The following is a 24,936-nucleotide window of genomic DNA, read 5'->3' as shown; positions in this document are numbered from 1 at the left end:
CGTGTAAACGAGTCGAGGATTTATTGGCTCAGTTGCTCCACCGACGGAGGGCTTGTTGTTGTTGTGTTTACCAGGATTGGACACCTCGGGCCCACAGCAGACCCGGGACATCATCAACCGCAGCCTCTGGCGCCATAAGCAAGATGCGCGGCAGATTATATACATCCAGTTAATATATATGGGGCTCAATTATGAAGGTACTCTACTGATGAGTCCCACTGACGACGGAGCCGGGCTACAGTTGTCCAATTTGAGTTGGTGACCTAAACAGTTTTACTGCTACACGTTCAGCTCAGTTGAGCTGGTGATCTGGACAAGGCTGACGGAATTGTATACGTGCAATGTGGTGGTCACATGACATGCAATCATGGCAGGATGAGTGAGACTCGTGTCTTCCTGCTTGCTAGCGAGTAGTTTAACACGCAGTAGGCTGTGGCGACCAATATTATCCATAATCAAGGTTATTTTTGGGAGGGTTGGATCGCTTAGATATAAATGCGTCGCTAGTGCAGTGATATAAATGTCAATCTGAGAATGTGCGATGTACCTATTGCTGTTTGGGCGAGCAGCACAACGACACGAGTCGCCCTCCTGGCTGTTGTGTTCGGCCACGCTCCGAGCGGCTGTGACGACGGTGGTGGTGGTGGTAGTGGTGGTGATGGTAGTGGTGGTGATGGCGGTAGTGGTGGTGATGGTAGTGGTGGTGATGGTAGTGGTGGTGGTGATGGTGGTAGTGGTGGTGATGGTAGTGGTGGTGGTGGTGATGGTAGTGGTGGTGATGGTGGTGGTGGTGATGGTGGTAGTGGTGGTGATGGTAGTGGTGGTGGTAGTGGTGATGGTGGTAGTGGTGGTGATGGTAGTGGTGGTGGTGGTAGTGGTGGTGATGGTGGTGGTGTCAATGGGCGCTCGCATCGTCTACACTGACTAAAGATGTTCATGAAACTCAAACACTGCTCTGCTCTACCCCCCACCCTGCTCCACCCCCGTGCTGCACCCCCCTCTGCTCCACCCCGTGCTCGACCCCCCCTGCTCCACCTCCCATGCTCCACCTCCTGCTTCACCCCGCATGCACCACCCCCCGTGCTGAACCCACTCCTGCTCAACCGCCCGTGCTCCATCTCCCGTGATCCACCACCCCCCCCCCCCCCCCCACTGCTCCATCCCCACTCCTCCACCCGCACTGCTTCAGCCCCCCGCCCTCGTGCGTCACCCCAACTGCTCCACCCCCGAGTCTGCCGCTTATATCCGTGGAATAGTTTTTATATATATAAGAAAAATGTCACGACACACGTGGCTCGGGCTACGTGATGGACAACCTCCGTTCGGAAAAAAAAAACAAAATAAAAAAACACCACCCGAGCGTGAAACGTGCACGGAATGTGGACTGCTGGAAACGGAGGGCACTAACGATCGGAGTCACGTTCACGGTGGACACTGCCCGTGGTGGACAATGCGCACGGTGGATACTGTCCGTGGTGGACACTGCCCGTTGTGGATACTGCTCGTTGTGGATACAGCTATGGTGTTCCCACGCCGCGTGGTGGACTCTGCCCGTGGTGGACACTGCTATGGTGTTCCCACTCCGCGTGGTACCGACTTAACCCTCTTTGCTTTTGTGCCAAATTGGGGCGCCTGAAGGTCCAGGGAGGCGAGGTCACGTAGCGAGGGTGCGCCACGGTGGCGAGGAGATGTTAACTACCTCGCCTGGTATGCAGGAGGTCGTGAGTTCGATCCCGACCCTGACGTCTTCCGTTGTATATTTGGAGTTTGCACTTCTCTCCCTCCCCGCGGTCGCGGGGATTTTTCTCCGGGTCCTCGGGGTTTTCCCTCCAAGTTTCGAATCAACATCACGCTGACTGCTATAAATGTCCACGTGATGACACCAGACTTCACTGAGCTATCATTTGTGATAGCCAGGTCGCTTCTGAAAAAGAGCTACATAGCTCAGTTGGCCTGACCTGGTCAAATAAAACATAGTTTAGTCTTAGTTGTACGATGTGCCGCCGCGCGGCTGATCTACTCTCCCATGCGCTGTTGCTCCAAACGTCGACTTTTATAGACAAATACTCATTTTAAGGCCACACACACGGTGGTTATTGACGAGTCTTTTTTTGTTTATTTTTAATCGCCCAGAGAAACGAGGATCGCAGCGTTGATCCGCGTTCACCAAAGAGCACCGGACAGAGACACAGCCGATCGGGGCACATTCGATCGAGGGACAGCGGTTCGAGGCACAGCCGATCGGGGCTCGCTGCTGTGGAAAGTCGACGGCCAACAGCGGCAGTCCGAGGTGGTCAACAGCGCGCTCACAATCAGCTCCATTCCTGCGACAGCTCTGGGCACGCCGACATCCACGTGCCACTCGCGCGCTCGCCTGCCGTGACTGACCACGGCGATGTGGCGCTCGCCTCTCCGACCTCTGCCGGACAGGGGGTCGACTCGAGCAGGGGTCGGCAAAGCCGGCGGCTCCGCAGCAACACGCGGCTCTTGAAATGTTGAGTTGTTCTTTGGGTCTTTCGGTAAAGTCACGTAGATAGGTTCAAGGAAAATGACAAAAAAATACTACGGATTTTTATGTGGAGGGGTGGGGGGGGCGATGGAGGGGGGGCGGTGGGGGGGGCGATGGGGGGGGCGGTGGGGGGGGTCGCCCGACAATTGGGCAGCCAAACCGCCGCCATTAGAGCGCCGCCTCCGCAAAAGACACGGGCCGACGTTTCGGGAAGTGACCCTCGTTCGTAACAGAGAAGAAGCCGGGCGGCAGAGAGCTTCGCTCGCAGATGGCCGCGGCAGGCGGCGACAGTCGGACGTGGACGCTGCGGCAGCGCCTCCGGGAGTGCCGCGGTCGCGGTTCAACATACATACGTTCAACATACAGCGTGCCGCCAGCGCTACCCTATGTAGGTGAGCGGGGTGATGATAATTGATGTGGCCATGGTTGGTGGTGTAGATGTTGTTCATGATGAATGATCATCAGCAGCCTCCCCCTCTCACGCGCCGATGGGCGACTCACACCGAAGGGCACCCCCTGTGTCAGCTCCCGGGCTGGGTCGGCAGTGCAGGGGCAATCAGCAGCGGGTGGCTCGTGAGGCCCTGGTTGGTGTCCTCGCATCGTCGACTCGCGCACCGCCTTCACTCAACGCTCCGCTCGTCGAGGCCCTACCGCGAAACGTCTTTCCGTCTGACGTACGGGGGCGCGACCCTGGTGTATATATTATTATATATATTATTACTTACACGATAAACCCGCGACGCCGAGTGCTGCATGATTTTACAAGAAACTCATCATTTTGATGACATACATCGCATTTTGATGACATACATCGCATCGCATACAAAGACAAAGATCCCCCGTATAGTCTTAGCAGACTGTAGGGGCAAGTACTATGAAAGCCGGCACGGCAAACGAGATGGTGGGTGGCCAGCACCACGCCCGGCCGGCCACCTTTGTCTCCCAAGTGACTATTGTTTACACACTGAACCAGGTACTTACTTGAGGCTGAGTCGACCTAAGGTAAGCCCAGAACCGGATCAGATAATCGTCACTGGTGTCTGCCGTGAGCGGGATTCGAACTCGGGTCACCAGGTTCGTAGCACAGCGCGCTAACCGCTACACCACCGCTCCGCACCCACACACAATGACAAAGATCCCCCATAAAGCCTTAACAGACTGTAGGGGGAAGTGCTGTTAGTGAGCACCTATGAAGGCCGGAACGGCACACGAGGGGGTGGGTGGCCAGCTACACAATGACACACACGCACACACGCACACACACAATGACACACACGCACACACACAATAACACACACACACAATAACACACACGCACACACACAATAACACACACACACACAATAACACACACGCACACACACAATGACACACACGCACACACACAATGACACACACACAATCACACACACGCACACACACAATGACACACACGCACACACACACTGACACACACGCACACACACAATAACACACACGCACACACACAATGACACACACGCACACACACAATAATACGCACACACACAATAACACACACGCACGCACACAATGACACACACGCACACACACAATGACACACACGCACACACACAATAACACACACGCACACACACAATAACACACACGCACACACACAATAACACGCACACACAATAACACACACACACAAAGACACAAACACACAATAACACACACGCACATACACAATAACACACACGCACACACAATAATACACGCACACACACAATAACACACGCGCACACACAATAACACACACACACAAAGACACAAACACACACAATAACACACACGCACACACACAATAACACACACGCACACACACAATAACACACACGCACACACACAATAACACACACGCACACACACAATGACACACACGCACACACACAATGACACGCACGCACGCACACAATAACACACACGCACACACACAATGACACACACACAATGACACGCACGCACACACACAATAACACACACGCACACACACAATGACACACACGCACACACACAATAACACACACGCACACACACAATGACACACACAATAACACACACGCACACACACAATAACACACACACAATAACACACACACACAATGACACACGCGCGCACACACAATAACACACACGCACACACAATGACACACACGCACGCACACAATGACACACACTCACACACACAATGACACACACACACGCACACACACACAATGACACACACGCACACACACACACTGATCTCTCTAGCCTACAACAGCGAGGCGGGGGACAGCGTGCAGCGTTATGGCTTGAACCCCCGACTGGAGCCAGGGCTCGAGATGACAGCGGTGAGCTCCGTGCTGAAGCTCACAGCTGGAGTCAGTGCTGGAGGCCAGGGCTGGAGCTCAGGGCTGGAGTTAGTGCTGGAGTCAGTGTCAGGGATACAGCTTCGAGTCCAGGATGCGTTGCTGCTGGAGCCTATGCTGGAGCTCACAGCTGGAGCTCACAGCTGGAGGAGTCAGTGCTGGGGTTAGTGCTGGAGCTAATGGCTGGAGCTCAGGGCTGGAGTTCACAGTTGGAGTCCGTGGGGCTGGAGCCCGTGGGGCTGGAGCTCACAGCTGGAGCTCACAGCTGTAGCTCGCCGTGTGCTCAGGGCGCGTTGCTGCCCGAGTCGGTGCACGCCGGGCACACGGAGAGGCCACGGGCCGATCGCCGCGGGTGGGCGGCGCCGAGGAGGCGCAGCGCGGCCTCGCGGAAGCGTCGCGACACAATGTTGTAGAGGATGGGGTTGATGGCTGCGCTCAGGTAGAAGAGGAGGAGCGACGCCACGTTGATGTGCAGGTTCACCTCGTACAGACCCCGCTCGTCCTGCTCGGACGCGCCGGAGAAGAGGTTGCGGCCCACGTGGAAGGGCAGCCAGCACAGCACGAACGCCAGCACGACCAGCACTGTCGGGGCGACACACGGGGGCAGCCGGGTCGAACCGGGACGCGGTCAGCTCGGAGGCACCCTCGCCGTGCGACAAACAACGTTGGCGCGGCAACTCCACAACAACTTACTTCGTCCGAAAGCTGTGCGTGGAACGAAACGAAACGATTTATTTGATTAACCGGGTAAGGTCCACTTCGCTTTGCAGCTCGTTTTCAGAAGCGACCTGGCCACAAATGAGAGCCCGACGAAGCGGTCGACCGCGGTGCAACCCACAGCAGTAAGGTCCTCGAGAACGCACGACACTTCAAGAGCCGCAACGCGGTGCGAGCCACGGTGGCGCTGCTCCTGAGTAACAAACAGCGCCACGGAGCCCCCCTTGGAGAGCCCCACGCGGCTCCGGAGTCGCAGGTTGGGGTCGAGTCGCGTGGCAGACGGCGCCGAGGCAGACGCGGGGCCGCCGGGGCCAGGGGCGGCGTCGTCCGCAGGGCCGCGCTGACCTCCGGAGTAATGAACGCATTCTCCGGATTATAAGACGCACCTCGGGCTTGTGTGCCCGGTGTCAATAAAGTTGTACAAATCGGATCACGCATTCTCCGGATTATAAGAAACACCTCGGGCTTGTGTGCCCGGTGTCAATAACGTTGTACAAATCTGATTACGCACACACCGGATTATAAGACGCATCTCGGGCTTGTGTGCCCGGTGTCAATAACGTTGTACAAATCTGATTACGCACACACCGGATTATAAGACGCACCTCGGGCTTGTGTGCCCGGTGTCAATAAAGTTGTACAAATCTGATCACGCACGCACCGGATTATAAGACGCACCTCGGGCTTGTGTGCCCGGTGTCAATAACGTTGTACAAATCTGATTACACACACACCAGATTATAAGACGCACCTCGGGGCTTTGTGTGCCCAGTGTCAATAAAGTTGTACAATTTTGATTACGCACACACCGGATTATAAGACGCACCTCGGGCTTGTGTGCCCGGTGTCAATAAAGTTGTACAAATCTGATTACGCACACACCGGATTATAAGACGAACATCCCAGCAAATTTTGCTTTTAAAATACAGGAGGGAAGAATGCGTCTCCTAATCGGGAAAATACGGTATTAGTTGACTGTAGTAGTAGTAATAAGAATTTTTAAAAAATCTCTGTTTTGAAAAGCGCTTTTCAAATTGAAGTATCTCAAAGCGCTGAGATACTGCAATAAGTATTATTACAGTGTTCCTGTTACAGTGCCACTGCAAGAAGTATCATTGCAGTGTCACTGTAACAACAAGAACAGAGTGCTCGTGTTACGATTAATCAGCAATTGACAAACTGACCATCGCCACTCGCATGCGTCGAGCGGCACGCGTGACAAGAGCCATGCCTGGCAAGTTTGTTGCGGGTAGGGGCAGGGAGTGGGGGGCTTTACCCGGCCTGCTACAGGACAAGCGAAGCAGCAGCAGCACCGCGACCGAACCCGTAGGGGCAGGGGGGGGGGGGCGAGCAGGGCTCAGCCCGGACACTGCTCGGATGGACGCACCCCCGCGCGGCAGACCGACAGACGGCGCGTTGTGGGGGGACTCTCTAGCGCCGTGCGGAGCCGGCCGAGCCAGTCGGCGGTGAGGGTGTCGTAGGCCGTGCCACAAGCCGCGGGGCGACGTGACGGACAGCGCACAGTGGAATGCCGTCGTTGTACAACGCACGTCAGCAGGAGGGAGGCAAAGGTAGCGGGACGCGTTGCTGGTCAAACCGACCCCGTCGTGTGCCCGTGCCGGCTTCAAGAGGCGCCCGCTAACAGCAATCATCCCCGACAGCGTCGAGTGGCGTCAATGCAGCCCACACGTGGGGGTCTTGTCACCCCCTAGAAGGTCGCTAGCGAACTGCAGCTTACAGCCCTTCGTCGATCCACCGCTGGATGAGGAAGGCCTTACTCCATCACGCCGCGTCGATCGTGGGGTTGTTTCGCCATATTTCACCACGGGGCGCGAAGGGGGTGGGTGGGGGGCGGGGGAGTCAGGGTCAGTGAGGATATCACTCGCCACTGATGTTAGCCGTGGCCAGAACTCGAACTCAGGTCGCCGGGTTCATCCTGCAGTGTGCTAACCTCTGCACCACCGCTCCCCCCCCCCTCCCCCCGAGACACGAAAGCAGCGACAATTGCACCCAGACAAGAGCAGCGCGACGCTTTCGTTGCAGGCTACGTACGGTGGGAAAGAAGGACAACACACACATACATGCGTCCACATGCAGAGTCACAACGTGAAGTTGCGTTATCTCGAGGCCCAGCTCGTGGCCACGGTGGGTTCCCACCTTGCTACGCACAGAGTGTACGAATGAATGAATGGGTTAACGAGCGAATGAATAGGCGAAAGGGGCAGTGATTCAGTAGCGGTCCACAGTGCTCCAAATCTTATCGCGCCTGGTTAAATATTTTTTTTAAAAACCCCACCGCTGATGAACACGTCAAAGAGTGCGTGCACGGACGGAGGAACACTGCAGCTCGGTCTCTTGTGATGTAAATGTCCTCTCGCCGGCTCTCTCTCTTTGTTGAACGGTGCCACGGCAAATAATGCGTGGGAGGCGCGGTATTAGTCATGGATGATGATGATGATGGACGAGCGAGTAAGCGAACGTGCTAATTAATCGGCGAGTGAATGAGTTAAAGATTGAATGATTGCAATGAGTGAACGTGTCCATGGAGCACCTCGTGATGTCAATGGGATGATCGCTCTCGATAAGTCGCTGCATGAATGAAAGAACCCGTGAGTGAATGAATTTCGTTATTGGCAAGGGAATGAATTTGCAAAGGGAATGGATGAAAGGGGTAACGAGCGAGTGAAAGAATAAGTCAAGGAGTGGGTGGACGAGTAGATTTAATTCGTGACGGGTTGAGTGGCTAAATGAATTAAAGCCTCGTTGAATGAATTCGTCAGTAGATGATTCATTTTGGTCAGTAAATAATTTCATGATTAATAACCGAGTCAAGGAATGAATACCAACCGATGCGTGATTGAGTGAACGAACGAAGCAGCGACTACGTGGTGTGTGAAAGTATTATCTCTTGAATGAGTGGATCATTAATGAACGATTATTTTAATTCATCTTCATCGGTGAGTGAGTTGTTGCGTGTTTGGCTGAACGAATGAATCAACGAACGGAGGGAGCGAGTTGGTGAATTGCTAAACGAACGGACTCGCGAGTGACTGAGCGATTGTTTTTTTGGGGCGCACCAACCCGTGTCCTGCCGCGAGCCTCCACCACTACCACCACCTCCACCACCACCTCCACCACCACTACCACCACCACTACCACCACCACTACCACCTCCACTACCACCTCCACTACCACCACCACTACCACCTCCACTACCACCACCACTACCACCTCCACCACCACCTACATCACCACCCCCCCCCCCCCCGTGTAGTATTAACAGACTGTTGGGGCAAGTGCTGTTAGCGAGTAGCACCTGTGTAGGCCGGAACGACACACCGAGGGGGCGGGTTTGCCAACACCACGCCCGGCCGCCTTTGTCTCCCCAGTGGCGATGTTCACACAGCGCACCAGGTACTAATTTGAGGCTGAGTAGACGAAGAGGAGTCCCAAGACCGATTAAGACAATCGTTATTGGTAATGGCCGTGAATGGGAATCGAACTCGTGTCGTCGGGTTCGTAGCGCGGCACGCTAACCACTACACCGCCGCTCCCCCGACCACCACCGCCACCACCACCACCACCAACCACCACCGCCACCCGCGCAGGGACGCACCGAGGATCTTCACGGTCTGCCTGTGGCTCCTCTCCCGCTGCGCGCCGCTGAGGCCCGCGCCTCCCTGGCGCCTCCTCCGCCACAGGCGCCGCCCGATGAGTCCGTAGAGCACCGTGAGGCAGAAGACGGGCAGGAAGAAGTAGATGGTGGACACCCAGATCATGGTCTGCAGGAGGCCCGAGCGCACTGCCTCCGCGTTCTCGCGGCACTCGGCCGTGGTCCACACCAGCAGGGCCTCCACGTCGTCGTCCAGCTGCACCCCCACAATGTAGAAGACCGGCGCGGCGCTGCCCAGCGCGCAGCTCCACAGCAGGGCGATGACCCCCTTGACGCGTCGCTTGGTGATCAGCACCTTGGCCTTGAGCGGGAAACAGATGGCGAGGTAGCGCTCCACGCTGAGCGCCGTGATGTGCAGGATGGTGGCGTACGTGCAGCCCTCGCTCACGTACTGGAACAGCTTGCAGCCAAGGTCCCCGAACAGCCACGGCCGGTACTGCCAGATGCGGTAGAGGTCGAGCGGCATGCACATGAAGATGAGCAGGTCGGAGAGCGCCATACTCGACAGGTAGAGGTTCGTGGTCGACCTCATCTCCTTGTAACGGCTCACCACCACGATGGTCATCGCGTTGCCCACGACCCCCACGGCGAAGAGGAGGCAGCAGGCGGCCGTGACCCCGGCGAGAACGGGCAGCGGGAAGAGGCGGTAGACCTCCTGCTCCTCGGCGCCTCGGACGACGCTCGCGTTGGCGCCGGCGCCCGGCGGCGGTAGCAGCAGCATGGTGGAGTTGAGCGGCGCCTCCACGTGGGCCGCGGCGAGCTGCGGGCACGGCGCGTGCTGCTGCAGGCACGCGGACATCACGGGCACCAGGCGGCGAGGCTGCATCACCGCGGCTCGCGGGCGCCGCGCATCGCCTCCTCAACGCCGTCCCCACGTCGGGCCCCGTGGCGGGGTCTCCAGGCTCCTTCTCCCCCCTCCTCCTCCTCGTGGCACGGCGCTCAGTGCGGAGCGAGACTTCTTCTTCTTCTCCGCTGGGGAGGGGGAGGCGGGGTCCCCCCCCCGTGTGCCGCTCAGCCCCCACCCCCTAGCTGCTGGACGACTTTGGCTGGAGTGTGCTGCTGGAGTGTGCTGCTGGAGTGTGTTGCTGGAGTGTGCTGCTGGAGTGTGCTGCTGGAGTGTGCTGCTGGAGTGTGCTGCTGGAGCGTGCTGCTGGAGCGTGCTGCTGGAGTGTGCTGTTGGAGTGTGCTGCTGGAGTGTGTTGCTGGAGTGTGCTGCTGGAGTGTGCTGCTGGAGTGTGCTGCTGGAGTGTGCTGTTGGAGTGTGCTGCTGGAGTGTGCTGCTGGAGTGTGCTGCTGGAGTGTGTTGCTGGAGTGTGCTGCTGGAGTGTGCTGGAGTGTGCTGCTGGAGTGTGCTGCTGGAGTGTGCTGCTGGAGTGTGATGCTGGAGTGTGCTGTTGGAGTGTGCTGCTGGAGTGTGCTGCTGGAGTGTGCTGCTGGAGTGTGCTGCTGGAGTGTGCTGCTGGAGTGTGCTGCTGGAGTGTGCTGCTGGAGTGTGCTGCTGGAGCGTGCTGCTGGAGTGTGCGAGGTGGAGCACCAGGCGGGGCACGAGGTGCAGTAAGGCTGAAGACTGCTCCAGTCGCGTGCGGCCGCCTGCGCGCGTGGTGCGAGCGTCTCGCTCTGTCTCGCTCCCTGCTGGGTGAGTCTCCGCCGTGCCGGCGAGGGAGGCTGAGGAGCCCGCTCCTACGCGGAGGAAATGGGAGGCCGATCACCGACTCCCCTCCCATCATCCCCCATCGCCGTCCTCCCACCTACACAGCCGCTCCCCGCCTCCTCTCATTACTTCGTACCCCCCCCCCCCACTACTTCCCACCTGCAGTACCCCCCCCCCCAACAACATCGCCTGACAACCCCGCCCCCGCTCCCCCTCCCACCCCGCACGCCCACGCGCCCAGCTGCGTCAGCCCTGACAGCTGCTGACGAGGAACGAGGCGACTCCTCCTGGCTCCACGAGATCCTGATTCCATGATATCCTGATTCCATTATATCCTGATTCCATGATATCCTGATTCCATTATATTCTGATTCCATGATATCCTGATTCCATTATATCCTGATTCCATTATATCCTGATTGCATGATACCCTGATTCCATGATCTGCTGATTCCATAATATCCTGATTCCTGGGCGCACGGGTATAAGGAGGGAATCAGGATCTCATGAGGTCTCGCGATGTCTTATGCTTTCCTAGTTACACGAGATCACGATTGCATGACATCCTGGCTACGTGAAATCCGACCATCGTGAAATTCTCATTCCATGAGATCCTGGCTCCATGCTAACCAATATATAAATATCTAAACACTGCAATTCACAAACTATATCAAGGCACTTGTACACAAACTTAAAATCAGATGCAAAATCGAATAAGTATTACATTATCAGCCGAGCCAACATGCCTCAAAACTCAGTAAAAGGAAGGTGGTTCTTGAGTGCAAACTCAAAACTTTGCATGGACGTTGACTCCAAGCCCGAGGCCAGAATGCCTCCCAGCAAAATAGCCCCCTGAGCTTGGCCACCTTGATTCACAACCTGCACCTAGGTCTTGCCACGGTTAAACTTTAGTTTAGTTTTAGTTTCATTTATTTGGTATAGCCCTATGAGCCATTCGGCTCTTGAATCGGGTGCAACCGCAACAAACAAAAAAACAAAAACATGAACAAGAAAACATCTTAAAGTGACTGTGTGACTGTGCAAACAGAAAATCCAGAAAAAACATCAAAATATTCCTGAAATAGCACCGTACACCAACGCTGTGTGCAAAAATCCCAGTAGGATGCAAGTCAAACAACAACAACAATAAAACTTATATTAAGGCCATCAGTCTAACTCCGTACTACAATAAACAAAAACATGGCCAAACCAAAAAACTTTTAGAAATCACCAAAATAAAGCCATAAATGCAATGTAACAGTGATCATAGGAACTGTGACCGAATTTTTAACAATAAACTACATAAATAACATGTAACACCAAACCCTAGAGCCACAGCTGGCTGCATGAGTCACTCCACAAACAACAGGAGCATCAGTCGGAGTATCACATTTTTCAATGCACCTTTAAGATTAGCACACGAAATCAAAATACAGATAATACTTTGCAGCGGTCATCCGCAGCGAAACATTTTATTTTAGGCCACTTGAATAGCAGTGGCAGCTAGGGGTGTACAATTCCTCTAGAGCAGTTTTGAGTGAAGATCTCATAGGTAGTGATTCAAGTTGCAGTTTATTGGCAATAGCATTCCCGGCCCTGGGGGCATCAATAGCAAAGGCCCTTCCTCCGGTTTTTGTACGGCAATAGGGAATGTGAAGCTGGTAAATGAGCGAAGACCTGAGGTCAAATTTGTTCTTTGAAACAGAGAGGAGATCCAGCAGGTAGTCTGCGGATTTTTTTGTAAGTACATCGTGAATAAATAAGATCTGGTGTACAAGCCGTCGAACATTAAGAGATGTTAAGTTTGACCCAATGTAGAGATCACAGTGGTGAGTCCTATATGGGCAGTTCAATGCAAATCTTAAGGCCGAGTGATAGATGGAATCAAGCTTCTTCAGTACAGTACTTGGAGCTGATTTATACACGATATCACAGTAATCAAGTAGAGGCAGTATGGTAGCTTTTATCAATTCCAAACGGAACATAGGGGGGAAGCAGTGCTTGTGTCGATACAGAAAACCAATTTTTATTTCTGTCTTTTTACCAATGTAATCAATGTGATCTTCAAAATTCAGTTTTGAATCCAGGATGACCCCAAGATACTTATAGAACTTGACTTGCTCTATTTGATCATTATTTAAGGAATGTAATATGGGAAAAATAACTTCCTGCTTTAGTCCCGGTGAGAAGCATACCACCTTGGTTTTGGAGGTATTTAGGACTAGTTTAAGAGCAACTAGCTGATGTTGTAGTTTGTTGAAATCACCCTGAAGCTTAGCAATCCCGTCATCCGGAGAGCGGCCAGCAGTAATCAGTATCGTGTCATCTGCAAAAAGATTTACCCTGGAATGATCCGGGTCAGTGCCCAAGTCATTGACATAAAGAGAGAACAAGAGGGGGCCGAGGATGGAACCCTGTGGAACCCCTTTTGTTATCTTAACACTGTTTGACCTCCAACCATCTGTGAATACAGTTTGGGTGCGAGAAAAGAGGAAATGTTTTAACCATTTTACTGTGTTTTTGGAAAAACGGAGGCAACTTAGTTTACTAAGCAGGGTGTTGTGGTCTACTGTATCAAAAGCTTTGGACAGGTCAAGAAAAAGACAGGCACAGTACTGCTTATTATCAAGGCTACTGTAAATTTGATTCAGAGAGTCTAATGCAGGAGATGTGGTGCTGTATTTTTTTCGGAACCCAGATTGTTTTAGATGTAGTAGATTGTTGGTGGACAGGAAACTGCTAATTTGGTAGTTCAATAATTTTTCAAAATTTTTTATCAATGGGGACAAAATTGAGATAGGTCGGTAGTTATTGGAATCATCTTTAGGGCCCCCTTTGCGAAGTGGACGGACATAGGAATGCTTCCATTCTAGAGGAACTGATGCTTCTTTGATGGACAGGTTGAAAATATGGGCTATAGGTTTGTATATTAGGTGACCAACAGTTAGTAGAGCAAATACGGGAAAACTATCTGCTCCGGTAGAGGAGGACCCTTTGAGGTAGGACAGCTGTTTCAGAACATTACTTTCGTGGATTGGCTGGAAACTAAATTCGTTTAATGTTTGGACAGGGGTGTAGGAATTTGCATGAGCAGGGGTGACTCCCAATACATTATCAAAAAGATTACCAGCTTCAGAAAAATGAAGGTTAAAATTGTCAACTATTTTTTGGGGATCTGAAAAATATTCCCCATTTCGGTTTAGCTCAACGGGCAGATTGTCTGTTTTGGATGCCTTTTTGATACATTTGATTGTTTTCCAAAAAATCCTGGCATTTCCATGTGATTCCAGGAGAGTGGAGGAAAAGTAGGCATTTTTTGTATGCCGTATTTTTTTGACGCATCTATTCCTTAAAATCCTGTACTCTAGCCAGTCATTTACCAAATTACTTTTCTGAGCACATGCCCAAGCCTTGCCCCTAGTTTTCATGAGCTTTGTAATCAAAGGATCATACCATGGTGGGCGGTTGCCTTTTTAAAAAATCTAACCAACGGAGCATGTTTGTTAAGAATTTGGAGAAACGTGTACCTGAAAGTCTCCCAAGCCGTAGTCAGGTTGGGGATATCACAGATCTTGTCAATATCCGAGTGAAGCACATCATTAGTAAATGCCTGAGTGCTGAAGTGCCTCAAAGAGTGCTTCTCAACAATTTTAGGGGGGGCTTTGGGTCTGGCTGATGATCTCACCCCAAAAATGAAGGAGTGATCACTAAAGTTATTTCCTAGAACACCAGTCAGTGCGAAATTGTAAGGGGCATTTATCAATAGGACGTCAAGCAGAGTTGACTGTCCCGGATTTTTTAGGTTGGGTCTTGTGGGGACATTTATTAATTGAAACAGGTTAAATTAATCTGTAAAATTTGTGGCCACGGCCGGCGGGTTTAGCCAATTCCAATTTAGATCACCCACTAAAACTATTTCACCTTTTGGGAGGCCCTCAAAAAGCTCTCTCAGTGCAGATGCAGCTTCAACATCCTTCCCACTAGGCGGTCTATAGCAGCACACTACCAATATCTGTTGATTATTTGGGAGAGTTATTCTGAGAGCTAAACCTTCAAAGCAACATTTTTTTAAACAAGGAGTGAGCTGGTGAACATGCAATAGTATTACGAACATAGATGGCAATTGCACCTCCTTCAGATCCTCGGTCAAGCCGAAAAACGTTGTAGTTGTCAATCGTAATCTGCAAGTCATTGACGGCAGGAGTGAGAAATGTTTCTGTTAGGCAAAAAATGTCCGGGTCAAGATTTGCCACTTCTAGTTTTAGTTCACTTAATTTAATCACAAGCCCTCTGATGTTGACATGTAGAACACCAACACCTTTTCTGCCAGAAAAATCTGAAGAATTATACGAGTTCTTTACATTTGGGCCAGGATGAAGCTCAATATCACCCAGAAATAAGAAAAGTAGAATTAATAGTTTGCACAAGTATTTTCTGTGAAAGGATGAAGAGCGGCGAACCTGGGACAAATAGCAGCAGCTCGCAGATGGTGTTATTTTTAAGAACAGAATGCAGTTTGGAAGTAGTGCTGGTGAAGTAATGGGACAAAGATAGGGTTTAAAAAGATACAAAGATGGAGTGTAGAAGTGTCTATGAGCTGTTTCATTTGCAGGTGTAGTGGCAAATCGAGCAACAAGTATGGACGCAAAGTAATGAGGGTAGCTGTTTGTAGAGTTGAGTGTGGCACTAGATATGGCCGGGAGGGACAGCAGTAGGATACACAGCAATAGAATTGCCATCTCCAAAATATCCGGGGTAAACACAGATTAACACACAAGCGGAAAAGAAAAAATATATACTTGTAGCTGCTGCTGTAGAAGTTGCTGTAGCAGCTGCTGTAGCTGGATCCGTTGCTGCGACTGTAACTGTTTCTGCTGCAGCAGCAGCTGCTGCTGTAGCAGCTGCTGTAGTTGCTGCTGTAGTAGTTGCAGCTGCTGTTGTAGTAGTCACAGCAGCTGCTGTAGCTGCTGCTGTAGTAGTCGCAGGAGCCGCTGCAGCTGCACCCGTTGTTGCTGTAGCTGCTGTAGTTGCTGCTGTAGCTGTAGCAGCTATTTGTCATTCATGCAGAGATCCACGCTCCGTGAAGTTGTGCCTCCGTGTTCTGAACCCAGCGATATCTTGATTCAACGGTGGCTTAAAGTTCCACAAAGCCGCGCTCGCGTTCGAATGGTTCGCGTAAAGCGAAGGGTGCCGTGAGTTGGGTTTCCGCGTCAATCAAGTCCAAGGTGAGCGCGCCGAGTCACACTCCGTTTGCTATTTCGTTTCTCCATCTGTGAGCCTGCATGCGCCGCCTCGCCAATGAATCGGCCACGTGCTTTAATTGGCTGCTGAGTAAATTGTACGTCCTACATGTATGCTTGCGTGCCTCGGGAATTATTGATGAAGCTGGTTTACCCACGGAAGCCTCGTCTAGTCTCGTGAGTGTTTCAGGAGGGTCCTGCCAACGTTTTTTTGCAGTAAAGAGGGGCGATGACTGCTGTGTATATTTCAATCAAGTGATTTTGGAGGTTTTTTTTACATTTTATTTCAAATTCCGATAACGGCGCTGCCACACAATAGCCTACTCTTGCGAATGACCTAACGACATCTTTGACGCTAATACAAATCGCGGCATTAACTCTGCTAACCCCTCCTCCTTTTATTCAAAATGCAATATGAATACAACATGAGACGCGGTTATTTTTCGAGGGCTTTTTGTTGTTATATTTCTTCAATATTTTAAGATGAAGCTGCAATCTGGTGATAACTGCATCGTGGCAACATTTGCCAATGCTTGGAGCGGCGGCAATTAAGCGAAAAAACCGCGTTGCCTTCAGATAGGACTTTAGCCACGAAGTTTTAACAAATATGCAACAGAATCACTTTGCGTTATGCTTTTCGTTAATATTCCTGACATCCGCCGGGTCGCACACTGCTGCGATGATGCGAGGGTGTTTGATGCCGTGGCTGATCTGTGCTCAGGTGCGGCGCGCTGTAGCCGATGTCTCCGAGCAGCCGCGTGGCCCTGCCGCTTGGCCCTGCCGCGTGGCCCTGCCGCTTGGCCCTGCCGCGTGGCCCTGCCGCTAGGACCTGCCACGTGGCCCTGTCACTAGGACCTGCCGCGTGGCCCTGCCGCTTGGCCCTGCCGCTTGGCCCTGCCGCGTGGCCCTGCCGCTAGGACCTGCCGAGTGGCCCTGCCGCTTGGCCCTGCCGCGTGGTCCTGCCGCGTGGCCCTGCCGCGTGGCCCTGCCGCGTGGCCCTGCCGCTTGGCCCTGCCGCGTGGTCCTGCCGCGTGGCCCTGCCGCTTGGCCCTGCCGCGTGGTCCTGCCGCTTGGACCTGCCGCGTGACCCTGCCGCGTGACCCTGCCGCGTGGTCCTGCCGCGTGGCCCTGCCGTCCATGCGCCCTCTTCTCGACGTCGTCGCGGCAGCTGATAACCCTGCGCCACTGAACCGATGAGCCACCCTCCGTGGCATACCCTCACCGCGCCCTCCGCTTCTCCGAGCAGCAACTATACATTTCCACATAAACCACTTTGAGCTATCATTTGTGGGCAATTATTAAAAAATAAAGGTTTTTTATTCGTATATTTTAAAGTTATTTGTTTACCTTTCCTATAGTTTAACACGTAGGTTTTCGCGACCAATATAATCCATGAGGTTTTTGGGTTAGATCGCGTAAATGTGTCGTTAAAACCCGCCACCACCCGACACAGCCAACTAGTGAGGGTTGTCACGTAAACAGAATATGGCAATTCGCCACTAGTACTCTACACCTATGCTTTGCACTCTGTTGTTGTAACGTTCTGTCCCGCCCCTATTGGACATCTGTGAAAGGGCTTTATAGCTCATCAGATTCCTTCAGTATAAGTATTTTGACTCAGACTCCAAGCGAAGGTGGAACGGGGCACGTGAATGCCCTGCGTCAAAGTGCACTCAGCTCCGCGCAGTGACACAGCCCCCGCTCGTATCTAGTTTCGTGCCACCATTGCCAGAGGCTGTCGAGTCCGCTCACAGCCCAAATGACCACGGAGCACGGTTCTCGTTCACGATGGCTGCGCCCATGTACCAACAAAATATAATTCAATTCCCACGATTTAATAGGTTTTGTGAGCCCGGCAGGGATATAATTTCAACCGTTAGTTCTGGCCCAGCAACGAGAACGCACTCTGGCACAAAGCCGTCGTGGCAACAAAGGTGCTCATAAGCGAATCACGATTCAAAAGCCCAAGCTGCAGAAAGCAATTTTTTTGGTCGTGGCCATTTACACGAAACACGGCTACAATTCACCACGCCACGCTCTCCCGTGACCCGACGTCAAGCGCAGCGAGTTCGCAAGAGCATTTTACACAAAACACCGGGTCACGTTTGTCGGGGCAGGAGCTACACGGTAGGGTCAACGTAGCAGGCAGGATCTGTAGCACCCCCCCCCAACACACACGTCTGCAAGACCAAGACCTCACCTTGAGGTCCTGACTGCATCTCAGAAGATGCGTTGTGCCCTTGTAGGGAATAGCTTTCACCCTCGTAAGTCAATGGATACGCAATAGCCAATTCTACTGCTCGCTCACGGCATCTTAAAACCATTTTATTACACGCTTTCATTTAACTCAGTCTGTTGTTGTATCCTCAAATTTTATAACTCAATTTTAACCCACTTCCCAATGTGGTATCGACTGCAAACTTGGTATACTTATGTCATACCGATGACAATACTGTTGTATCATAAACATTTTTAAACATTCTTTTTTATATTATTGGTACATTAAAAATAACCGCCACTTTTTTCTTTTTTTTTGCTGTGATTTTCACACCTGATGACGATTGCTTGTGTTGCAGTCGAAACGTCGTGAGAATTTTGTTTTATATTTTTATTGTTTCCCTTCTACCTGACTTTACCGAAAAAAACAAAAATATGAATCCCTGCAGTCACGAAAGCTTTAAATCAATTTGTTGTTGTTTCGACTTGGGCCTTGTCCACGGTCAACTGACGTTGGCTGTAGTTGGCCACGGTCCCTGACGTTATGGCAAGCTTCGGGGCCACTTCCTGGAGTCGTGGAGTTCTGCCATTACAAGTACATTTCATAAAAGCGTGTTTTAAAAGTATTACTTATATTAAAAGGTTATCGTGTCGATTCTCTACTCTTGCTACTTTATTTAATCAAGGGGTAAAGAGGTTGCTCCAGCAAGCAAGACTCTTCTGGGTAAAGGAATTTCGAATGGTTATCAAGTTTCACTCTCACGACATGCCACCATCACTTGCACACGAAGATAACGATTCACCTCCACACAAAGCTGACATTGATTCTCAAAATGTTGGGGGGGGGGGGGTGGTCATGCTACAATAATCTATCTTGTTTTGACCATCTTGCACTTTTTTTGTCGTTTCGTTTGTAAATTTTCACGCGAAATTCACGTGTTCGCTCCCAGTCAACGGCTTGGTACAAACGCCAGCCCACTTGTAGCACATTGCTTGCATAAATGCGCACCGACATTTAATTTGGCATTCGATGCGTATCGCAACCGAAATAGCTTGCGATAAGTTATCGTTCATCGACCCACACGGAATACAGTGAATAAAACATGTGGAAGTGCAAACACATCGACCAATCGGTCCTACATAAAAAATGGTGGAAAATTTGTTAAAGTTTATTGCAAAGATGTTCTCTCAAACCGTGCTGTGTTCAGTAAGATATGCAGAAACATCACAATGGCGGAACGCACCTGAAGCAAATCGTGCACACTCATGCAAGATGTTTACTGAAGGACCCTTTATTGAATAAACCAGCGGTGGTTAAAGGCAAGACTCATTTGCATTATACAGATTTCAGATACAAGCCGAGTTGATGACGCGTTCATTCTTTATCAATGGTTCACAAAGACTGGTTTCAAAGTCCACAGCACAGGGCGCCTGGAGGATCCCAGCCCGGTGTAGGAGGGTGCTGTGCTTTCCATCCGCAGGCATCAAGTTGTAACAGCTGCAGTTCAAAGACGAATCAAAAAGTTGTCGTATCTCAAGATGAAGAGGCGGAGATTCCAGGTTACTGGGGGGAAAATAAAAGAGACGCACAGTGATTAAAACTCAAGGGGGAAAAAAGCCACCGTCACTGCACGGGTAAACACCAGACCACGTAAACACTCAATCGTTCACGTGTCAGCATTGCCGGTGCAGACGTTCATTAAAACACGCGTGTGCGTGGTACGGGTTGTACAAGACTGGCAGCGAGTGTAGACGGATCGTTAACATGGTGCAGGGCACGCTTTCCCTTCAACGACGCGCGTGCTGTGATGCAGAAACCCGTGCTTAAATCACCGCCGTGGCACTCAAAGAGAACGGGGGGCCGCACGAGCATTACAACAACCATAGGCAACAACACCCACAACAGGACATAGCCACCCATCACTCGGGATGCTTGCACACTCGTGTGCGTCCACTGTGACCAAAACAAACTCTAGCTATGACCCAGCACGCATAAAAGGCACTTACGCATTTCTCAATTTCCAGGCCATCCTTGAAGAAAAGCATGTAGGGCGTGATTCCGTCCTCGCGGAAGTTAAGAAGGGCGACCATGCCGTCGGGGTTCATGCTCTCACCTGTGAAAAACTACACACGGAGACACAGAGAATAAGTACGCAGACTCCACACAGTAAAGAGACAGCACACTTGATGTACACACACACAGGAGTTGAGTGCTGTGATTGCCTGATGTCATGCCAGTTTTTGCCGGCAACAGTCACCAGCAATGCATTCACTGAGGGCAACCCTTACAACTCATTATGGCAATGGCATAAGAGTGATTCGGTTCTGTCAGTCCCAGTAAAACTAACTCTTTTACAATACAAAATGGTGCAGAAATATCTGAAGGAGACTAATGTCCTAATATTGCCCATGCCCATCTGATCTTACACTGGGCGCAAGAGATGTGCTGCAGTGCGGTAACAGTGTGGTCACGTGAGCCACGAAGCTTGCCTGGAAATCCTTGAATTGCTTTAAGACATCTTTAACCTTCTTGGCAGCAGCAGTCATGAAGGGTTCCACCTTCTCCGGGTGTTTCTCCATCAGGTTTTCCTTAATCCTGCAGGAGATATGCACAGGTGGACGTGAGGGGTGAGCAATGGACAAAGGGGTGGTGGTGGGTGCTTCACCTCACCCGACTCCCACCGCCTGCGCCGGGCTCACCCAAGCCACTACGATCCAACGTTTGTAATCACGGTTTACAAGCACGAGCCGTGTCACGCCACAGGGTCACACGCACAAGTAACCTAAGGCTGGAATATTTAATGACAAAAATAGAAAACCAAATGAAGGCACTTGACAACTTTGAAATAAAAATGCATTTTGCTCAAGGTTTCAAACATCACCTGTAACAGCCTCAATGTAGAATTCAGATAAATTGCAACGGTTGCACGACAATAGGCGTGCCCTGCAGGGCCACACCAGTCTGTATTTTAAGCGGGGCGATTTTTACATTGCCGCAGGAGGGCATACGTTCTCATTGTGTGGCGCATAAGACTGTTGGGCCTACATCCTGGGAGGGGGAAACGGAGAGATGTAGTCTTGGAAGACGCACGTGTGTACGTGTAATGGCCATGCCAATACATTGATGGACGAGGACCTCGCCACAAGCCATTGGGGCCGTTTGACCGCACTCCACCAAGCTGTTGAGTGCAGGCTGGTGAATGTGGGGAGCACACTTAAATCCCAACTCCGCTGCAGTGAGACTTGCCTGCGCACAACCCCGCTGTCCGCAGACAGTCACTGCAGCAGAAGTAAATATCTAAAGGTGCTCTATAAATTGAAATAAGGTCACAACTTGACGTAAAGCTTTAAAGCCTGCAGGAATTCATATTCTTTGGGTCTTTCTGTAAAATCACATAGATAGGTTAATAATTAATAAAAATAAACAAAAAACCAAGACGTTGCTGGCCCCAGGGCCCTTTGTGCCTCGCCCATCTTAAACCTTTAAAAACAGCTTGCCTTTAGGATTTTCCCCTCTTTTTTCCACCTGAAGACGGTCGCGTGTGTTGCGATCGAAAGGTCGTGGTTTTTATTTTGATTAAATTTGAGCCTGTGACTTTACCGAAAAACCCAAAGAATAAGAGAACACGCATACAGACACTGCTCTGCCGGCACTCGTCAATGTAAGTCGGGCAAGGAGAGTTGGGATGGTCCGGACCGGCACGCGACACTCACGTCTTCATGTAGGCCTTGATGTAGGCGATGTACTTCTCCTTGCTGAAGCTGGTCTCCTGCAGTTTGTGGTTGAGCACGATGTCCACGCCGGACACTGTGGACGACTCCGACGAATCAAATTCTCCCCCCTCTGCCGAAGCGTTTCCGCCAAAGACCGCGTCGTCGATGTCGCCTTCCACCCGGGACACCATCTGCGCCGCGCGAGCCCAGCAATGGCAGTGTCAATGGGGGGGGGAGTCATCGGGGAAGTGGACGCGGATCTCACACCGACCCCCTCAACGTGGCCACCGTAGCTCGCAAGCAGACGTGGGGGTACAGAAGGGCATTTAATCCCTGCGCCTAGACAAAAAGTCCGCAACTAGGGGGTTGCCAACGCACGATATTTTCACGAAATACATCGAAATACTGCATTTCACATTCTTATATAGTTTATGCCGTGCTTCAAGTAGGAACAAATATGACAAATGTTCAACTGCAGTTCACTAAACAAAACTGCAATATATACTCAATCAGATAAAGCACAGTTTCCACGAGGACCCTTGGTGGATTGTGTAACTAAAACAAAAGTGCAACCAGTGTCCTTAACAAAAAATATTTGCACGTTTAAATTTACATTTTTGTCAATCCACTTTTGGATGAGGGTCTCCCCATTCTGCGCAGGTCATGCGGGTTACTTCACCATACTCCGGAACCCTGGTCAGTGCAGGTTGGTAAAATGCAGGGAGCAATTAGGCAGGGGCATAGTTGTGCAATGAATGTTGCTGCACTGCCCTCTACTTATCGCCACAGTATACAACGCCTGCTTTTCATTGTGACGATATTAGCTGCATTCCACAGGATTTGGCCAGAGGATTGTTAAAATTCTTAATTTTCCACAATCATGAAAAATACCTGCTCAATGTGCCGAGTGACCAAAATAAGGCCTCGACAAGACCCTAGCAGTTACTTATCATGGTAGTAGCTCTTCCGGCACACACTCCATTTGCTCAAAACAAGTGGCGGCACATGATATTTCACACTGGCCCAAGGGGCGACAATCCAGCAGGGTCTCATTCTGGCCAGTGCTTTTACTGGCCATCAGACACTGTGGGCAAAGTACAGAGGAAACTAAGTGGCACAGGAAACATTAACTTGGCTTAAGTGTGTGTCAGGAGTCACAGCTCTATACAGTAAACACACACATTAATAGTCGGAAATTAAGGTATGCCTGGAGTGAACAGCGATATACCATTTTCTATATATTCTAAATGAATGCTTTTGCATGCTGGATCCATCGTGGAGTTTAACCATACTTAGCCACTCGTTAGTGTCGGTTGGTGAACTTGGCGGGACCGGTTCGCATATCGTAACTTTTAAGATTTCAGGTCGCAGCTGCGCACCATAAATTTCGCAAACAAAAAAAACGATGGACTCGCTTCGAGTCTCATCAGCAGCGTGCACGCCCGAGTGTTGCCTTGCCAGACGTTCTGGGCCACCACCTTCCGCGTTGGGTTGGGGGGCGCCCCGTTCTACCGAATAGCAATCAACAAGATGGGTACACCAATTACGTCCAGCCGTTTTGCGGCTTTTAAAGTTACGCAATGTGCAAGAGGATTGACAAATCGCACCGCGCGCGTCCCTTCTGCCAAAAGGGTGGTGGCGTCAACATCCGGCTCGCCCCCCCCCCCAACGTGACGCACGCGGCGTACCGCCGGGGGGGCTCCATGCGCTCGTTTCAAATTAACGTGGCGACCCTGCCATACGTATCGTGTCGGGTGGGGGCCCCCCTTCTCTCATTGAATCCACGGGCCACTCCCGTCTGGGAGTGAGCGTCTATAAGCGCTCCTTGTTTAAGGCGCGCGGGAGTCCCAGCCAAGGCGGTGTGCCAGCACAGCCCCACACACACGTCTTCAAGGGCTCACGGGCGAGGAGGTAAGACACCGCGCCAAGGCGACCGACACCGTCAGCCAGGGGAGTGGGGGCCGAGCCAACTCCGAACAAAGCGGCCGGGGCCCATTGACCCGAGCACACGGCACAAAAGCTGGGGGGGGGGGGGGAGAAGCGACGCCCTGCCGAGGAAGGCCCTCACATACGAGGCCCCTTTTCACCCACCCATGGACCTGTTCATTTCCTTTTCTTTTCAACTGCTCCGTGTTTCGTCTTTGTTCTCGCGTCAGTCTCCCCGCGCCTTTTGCCCGCGAAGCCCCAGGCCGCCGACGCCATTACGCGGCCGCTTACGATTCCCCACCGCACACGGGGCGACCCGCAGGCCTCTGCAGCCGCTGGCTGGCGGAGGCCGCGGGCCTTGGCGCGTCAAGGGCCCCCGGCGCGGCCAATGCGGGGGGCGAGGCGGCGGCGCGCAAGCGGGCTGGGGAATGTAAAAGTGGCGGGGGAAGAGGGAACCGGCTTAACTCACCGTGCCTTCCACCTCGAAGCAGGCGCCGTCCGCCGTCTCCTTGATCTTGTAGATGTCCGAGAACATCTCGTCCCCTGCGGGCGGGGAGAGTGAGCGAAGCATGGACGCGATTGGGATGAGGCGAGACCGACCGGCGGTGGCGGCCATGGCGGCCGGTAGCTATGGCGGCCGGCCGGCCGGGGCCTTCGTTTCGGAATTTAAACATTTTACCAGCCTCGGCAGATCAATATCGTGGAAATAACGAGTGGGCGCCACGCAGGAGGTGTTTGCGGCGGCGAGGGGCCCACTCACCGGTGAGGATGTCCTTGTAGATGATCATGGTGAGGCGGATTAAGATACCCACACTCAGCCTGGGCGGCCCTGCTGCTGTGGCGCGGATTAGACAAGAGGCCGAGCGGCCGTGGGCGGGCGCCTAAAGAGGCCGCGGCGTGACGTCAGCGCGCACGCC

At 52.1% G+C, this 24,936-nt stretch overlaps 2 protein-coding genes across 2 annotated transcripts; both read right to left on the bottom strand.

Annotated features, from left to right (window-relative positions):
* Positions 1 to 4,706: 4,706 nt before the first annotated feature.
* On the bottom strand, positions 4,707 to 11,028 carry LOC116952618 (growth hormone secretagogue receptor type 1-like). The gene is made up of 2 exons (XM_032972151.2): positions 9,215 to 11,028; positions 4,707 to 5,463 (listed from the first exon to the last, which is right to left on the bottom strand). Exons 1-2 carry the CDS (start codon positions 10,095 to 10,097, stop codon positions 5,165 to 5,167), a joined length of 1,182 nt encoding a protein of 393 aa, XP_032828042.2. The 5' UTR covers positions 10,098 to 11,028; the 3' UTR covers positions 4,707 to 5,164.
* An 8,627-nt stretch (positions 11,029 to 19,655) lies between these two features.
* TPT1 (tumor protein, translationally-controlled 1) lies at positions 19,656 to 24,936 on the bottom strand. The gene is made up of 6 exons (XM_032972016.2): positions 24,780 to 24,936; positions 24,489 to 24,562; positions 22,094 to 22,284; positions 20,870 to 20,975; positions 20,387 to 20,503; positions 19,656 to 19,943 (listed from the first exon to the last, which is right to left on the bottom strand). Exons 1-6 carry the CDS (start codon positions 24,805 to 24,807, stop codon positions 19,941 to 19,943), a joined length of 519 nt encoding a protein of 172 aa, XP_032827907.1. The 5' UTR covers positions 24,808 to 24,936; the 3' UTR covers positions 19,656 to 19,940.

Source organism: Petromyzon marinus, chromosome 47 (genome assembly GCF_048934315.1).
Source record: "Petromyzon marinus isolate PM22_M1 ecotype Great Lakes invasive population chromosome 47, UKy_Petmar_22M1.pri1.0, whole genome shotgun sequence".
NCBI lineage: Eukaryota > Metazoa > Chordata > Hyperoartia > Petromyzontiformes > Petromyzontidae > Petromyzon > Petromyzon marinus.
The sequence above is the reverse complement of the archived record's forward strand: the minus strand, read 5'-3'. Positions and strand labels throughout refer to the sequence as shown.

Coding starts and splice junctions, on each gene's coding strand:
- LOC116952618 (XM_032972151.2), bottom strand. CDS start 10,097: ATGCAGCCTCGCCGCCTGGTGCCCGTGATGTCCGCGTGCCTGCAGCAG. Junction 5,464..9,214: donor GCAGACCGTGAAGATCCTCG/GTGCGTCCCTGC, acceptor TCGCCCCGACAG/TGCTGGTCGTGCTGGCGTTC.
- TPT1 (XM_032972016.2), bottom strand. CDS start 24,807: ATGATCATCTACAAGGACATCCTCACCG. Junction 24,563..24,779: donor CTACAAGGACATCCTCACCG/GTGAGTGGGCCC, acceptor CCCCGCCCGCAG/GGGACGAGATGTTCTCGGAC. Junction 22,285..24,488: donor GCTTCGAGGTGGAAGGCACG/GTGAGTTAAGCC, acceptor CGCGCGGCGCAG/ATGGTGTCCCGGGTGGAAGG.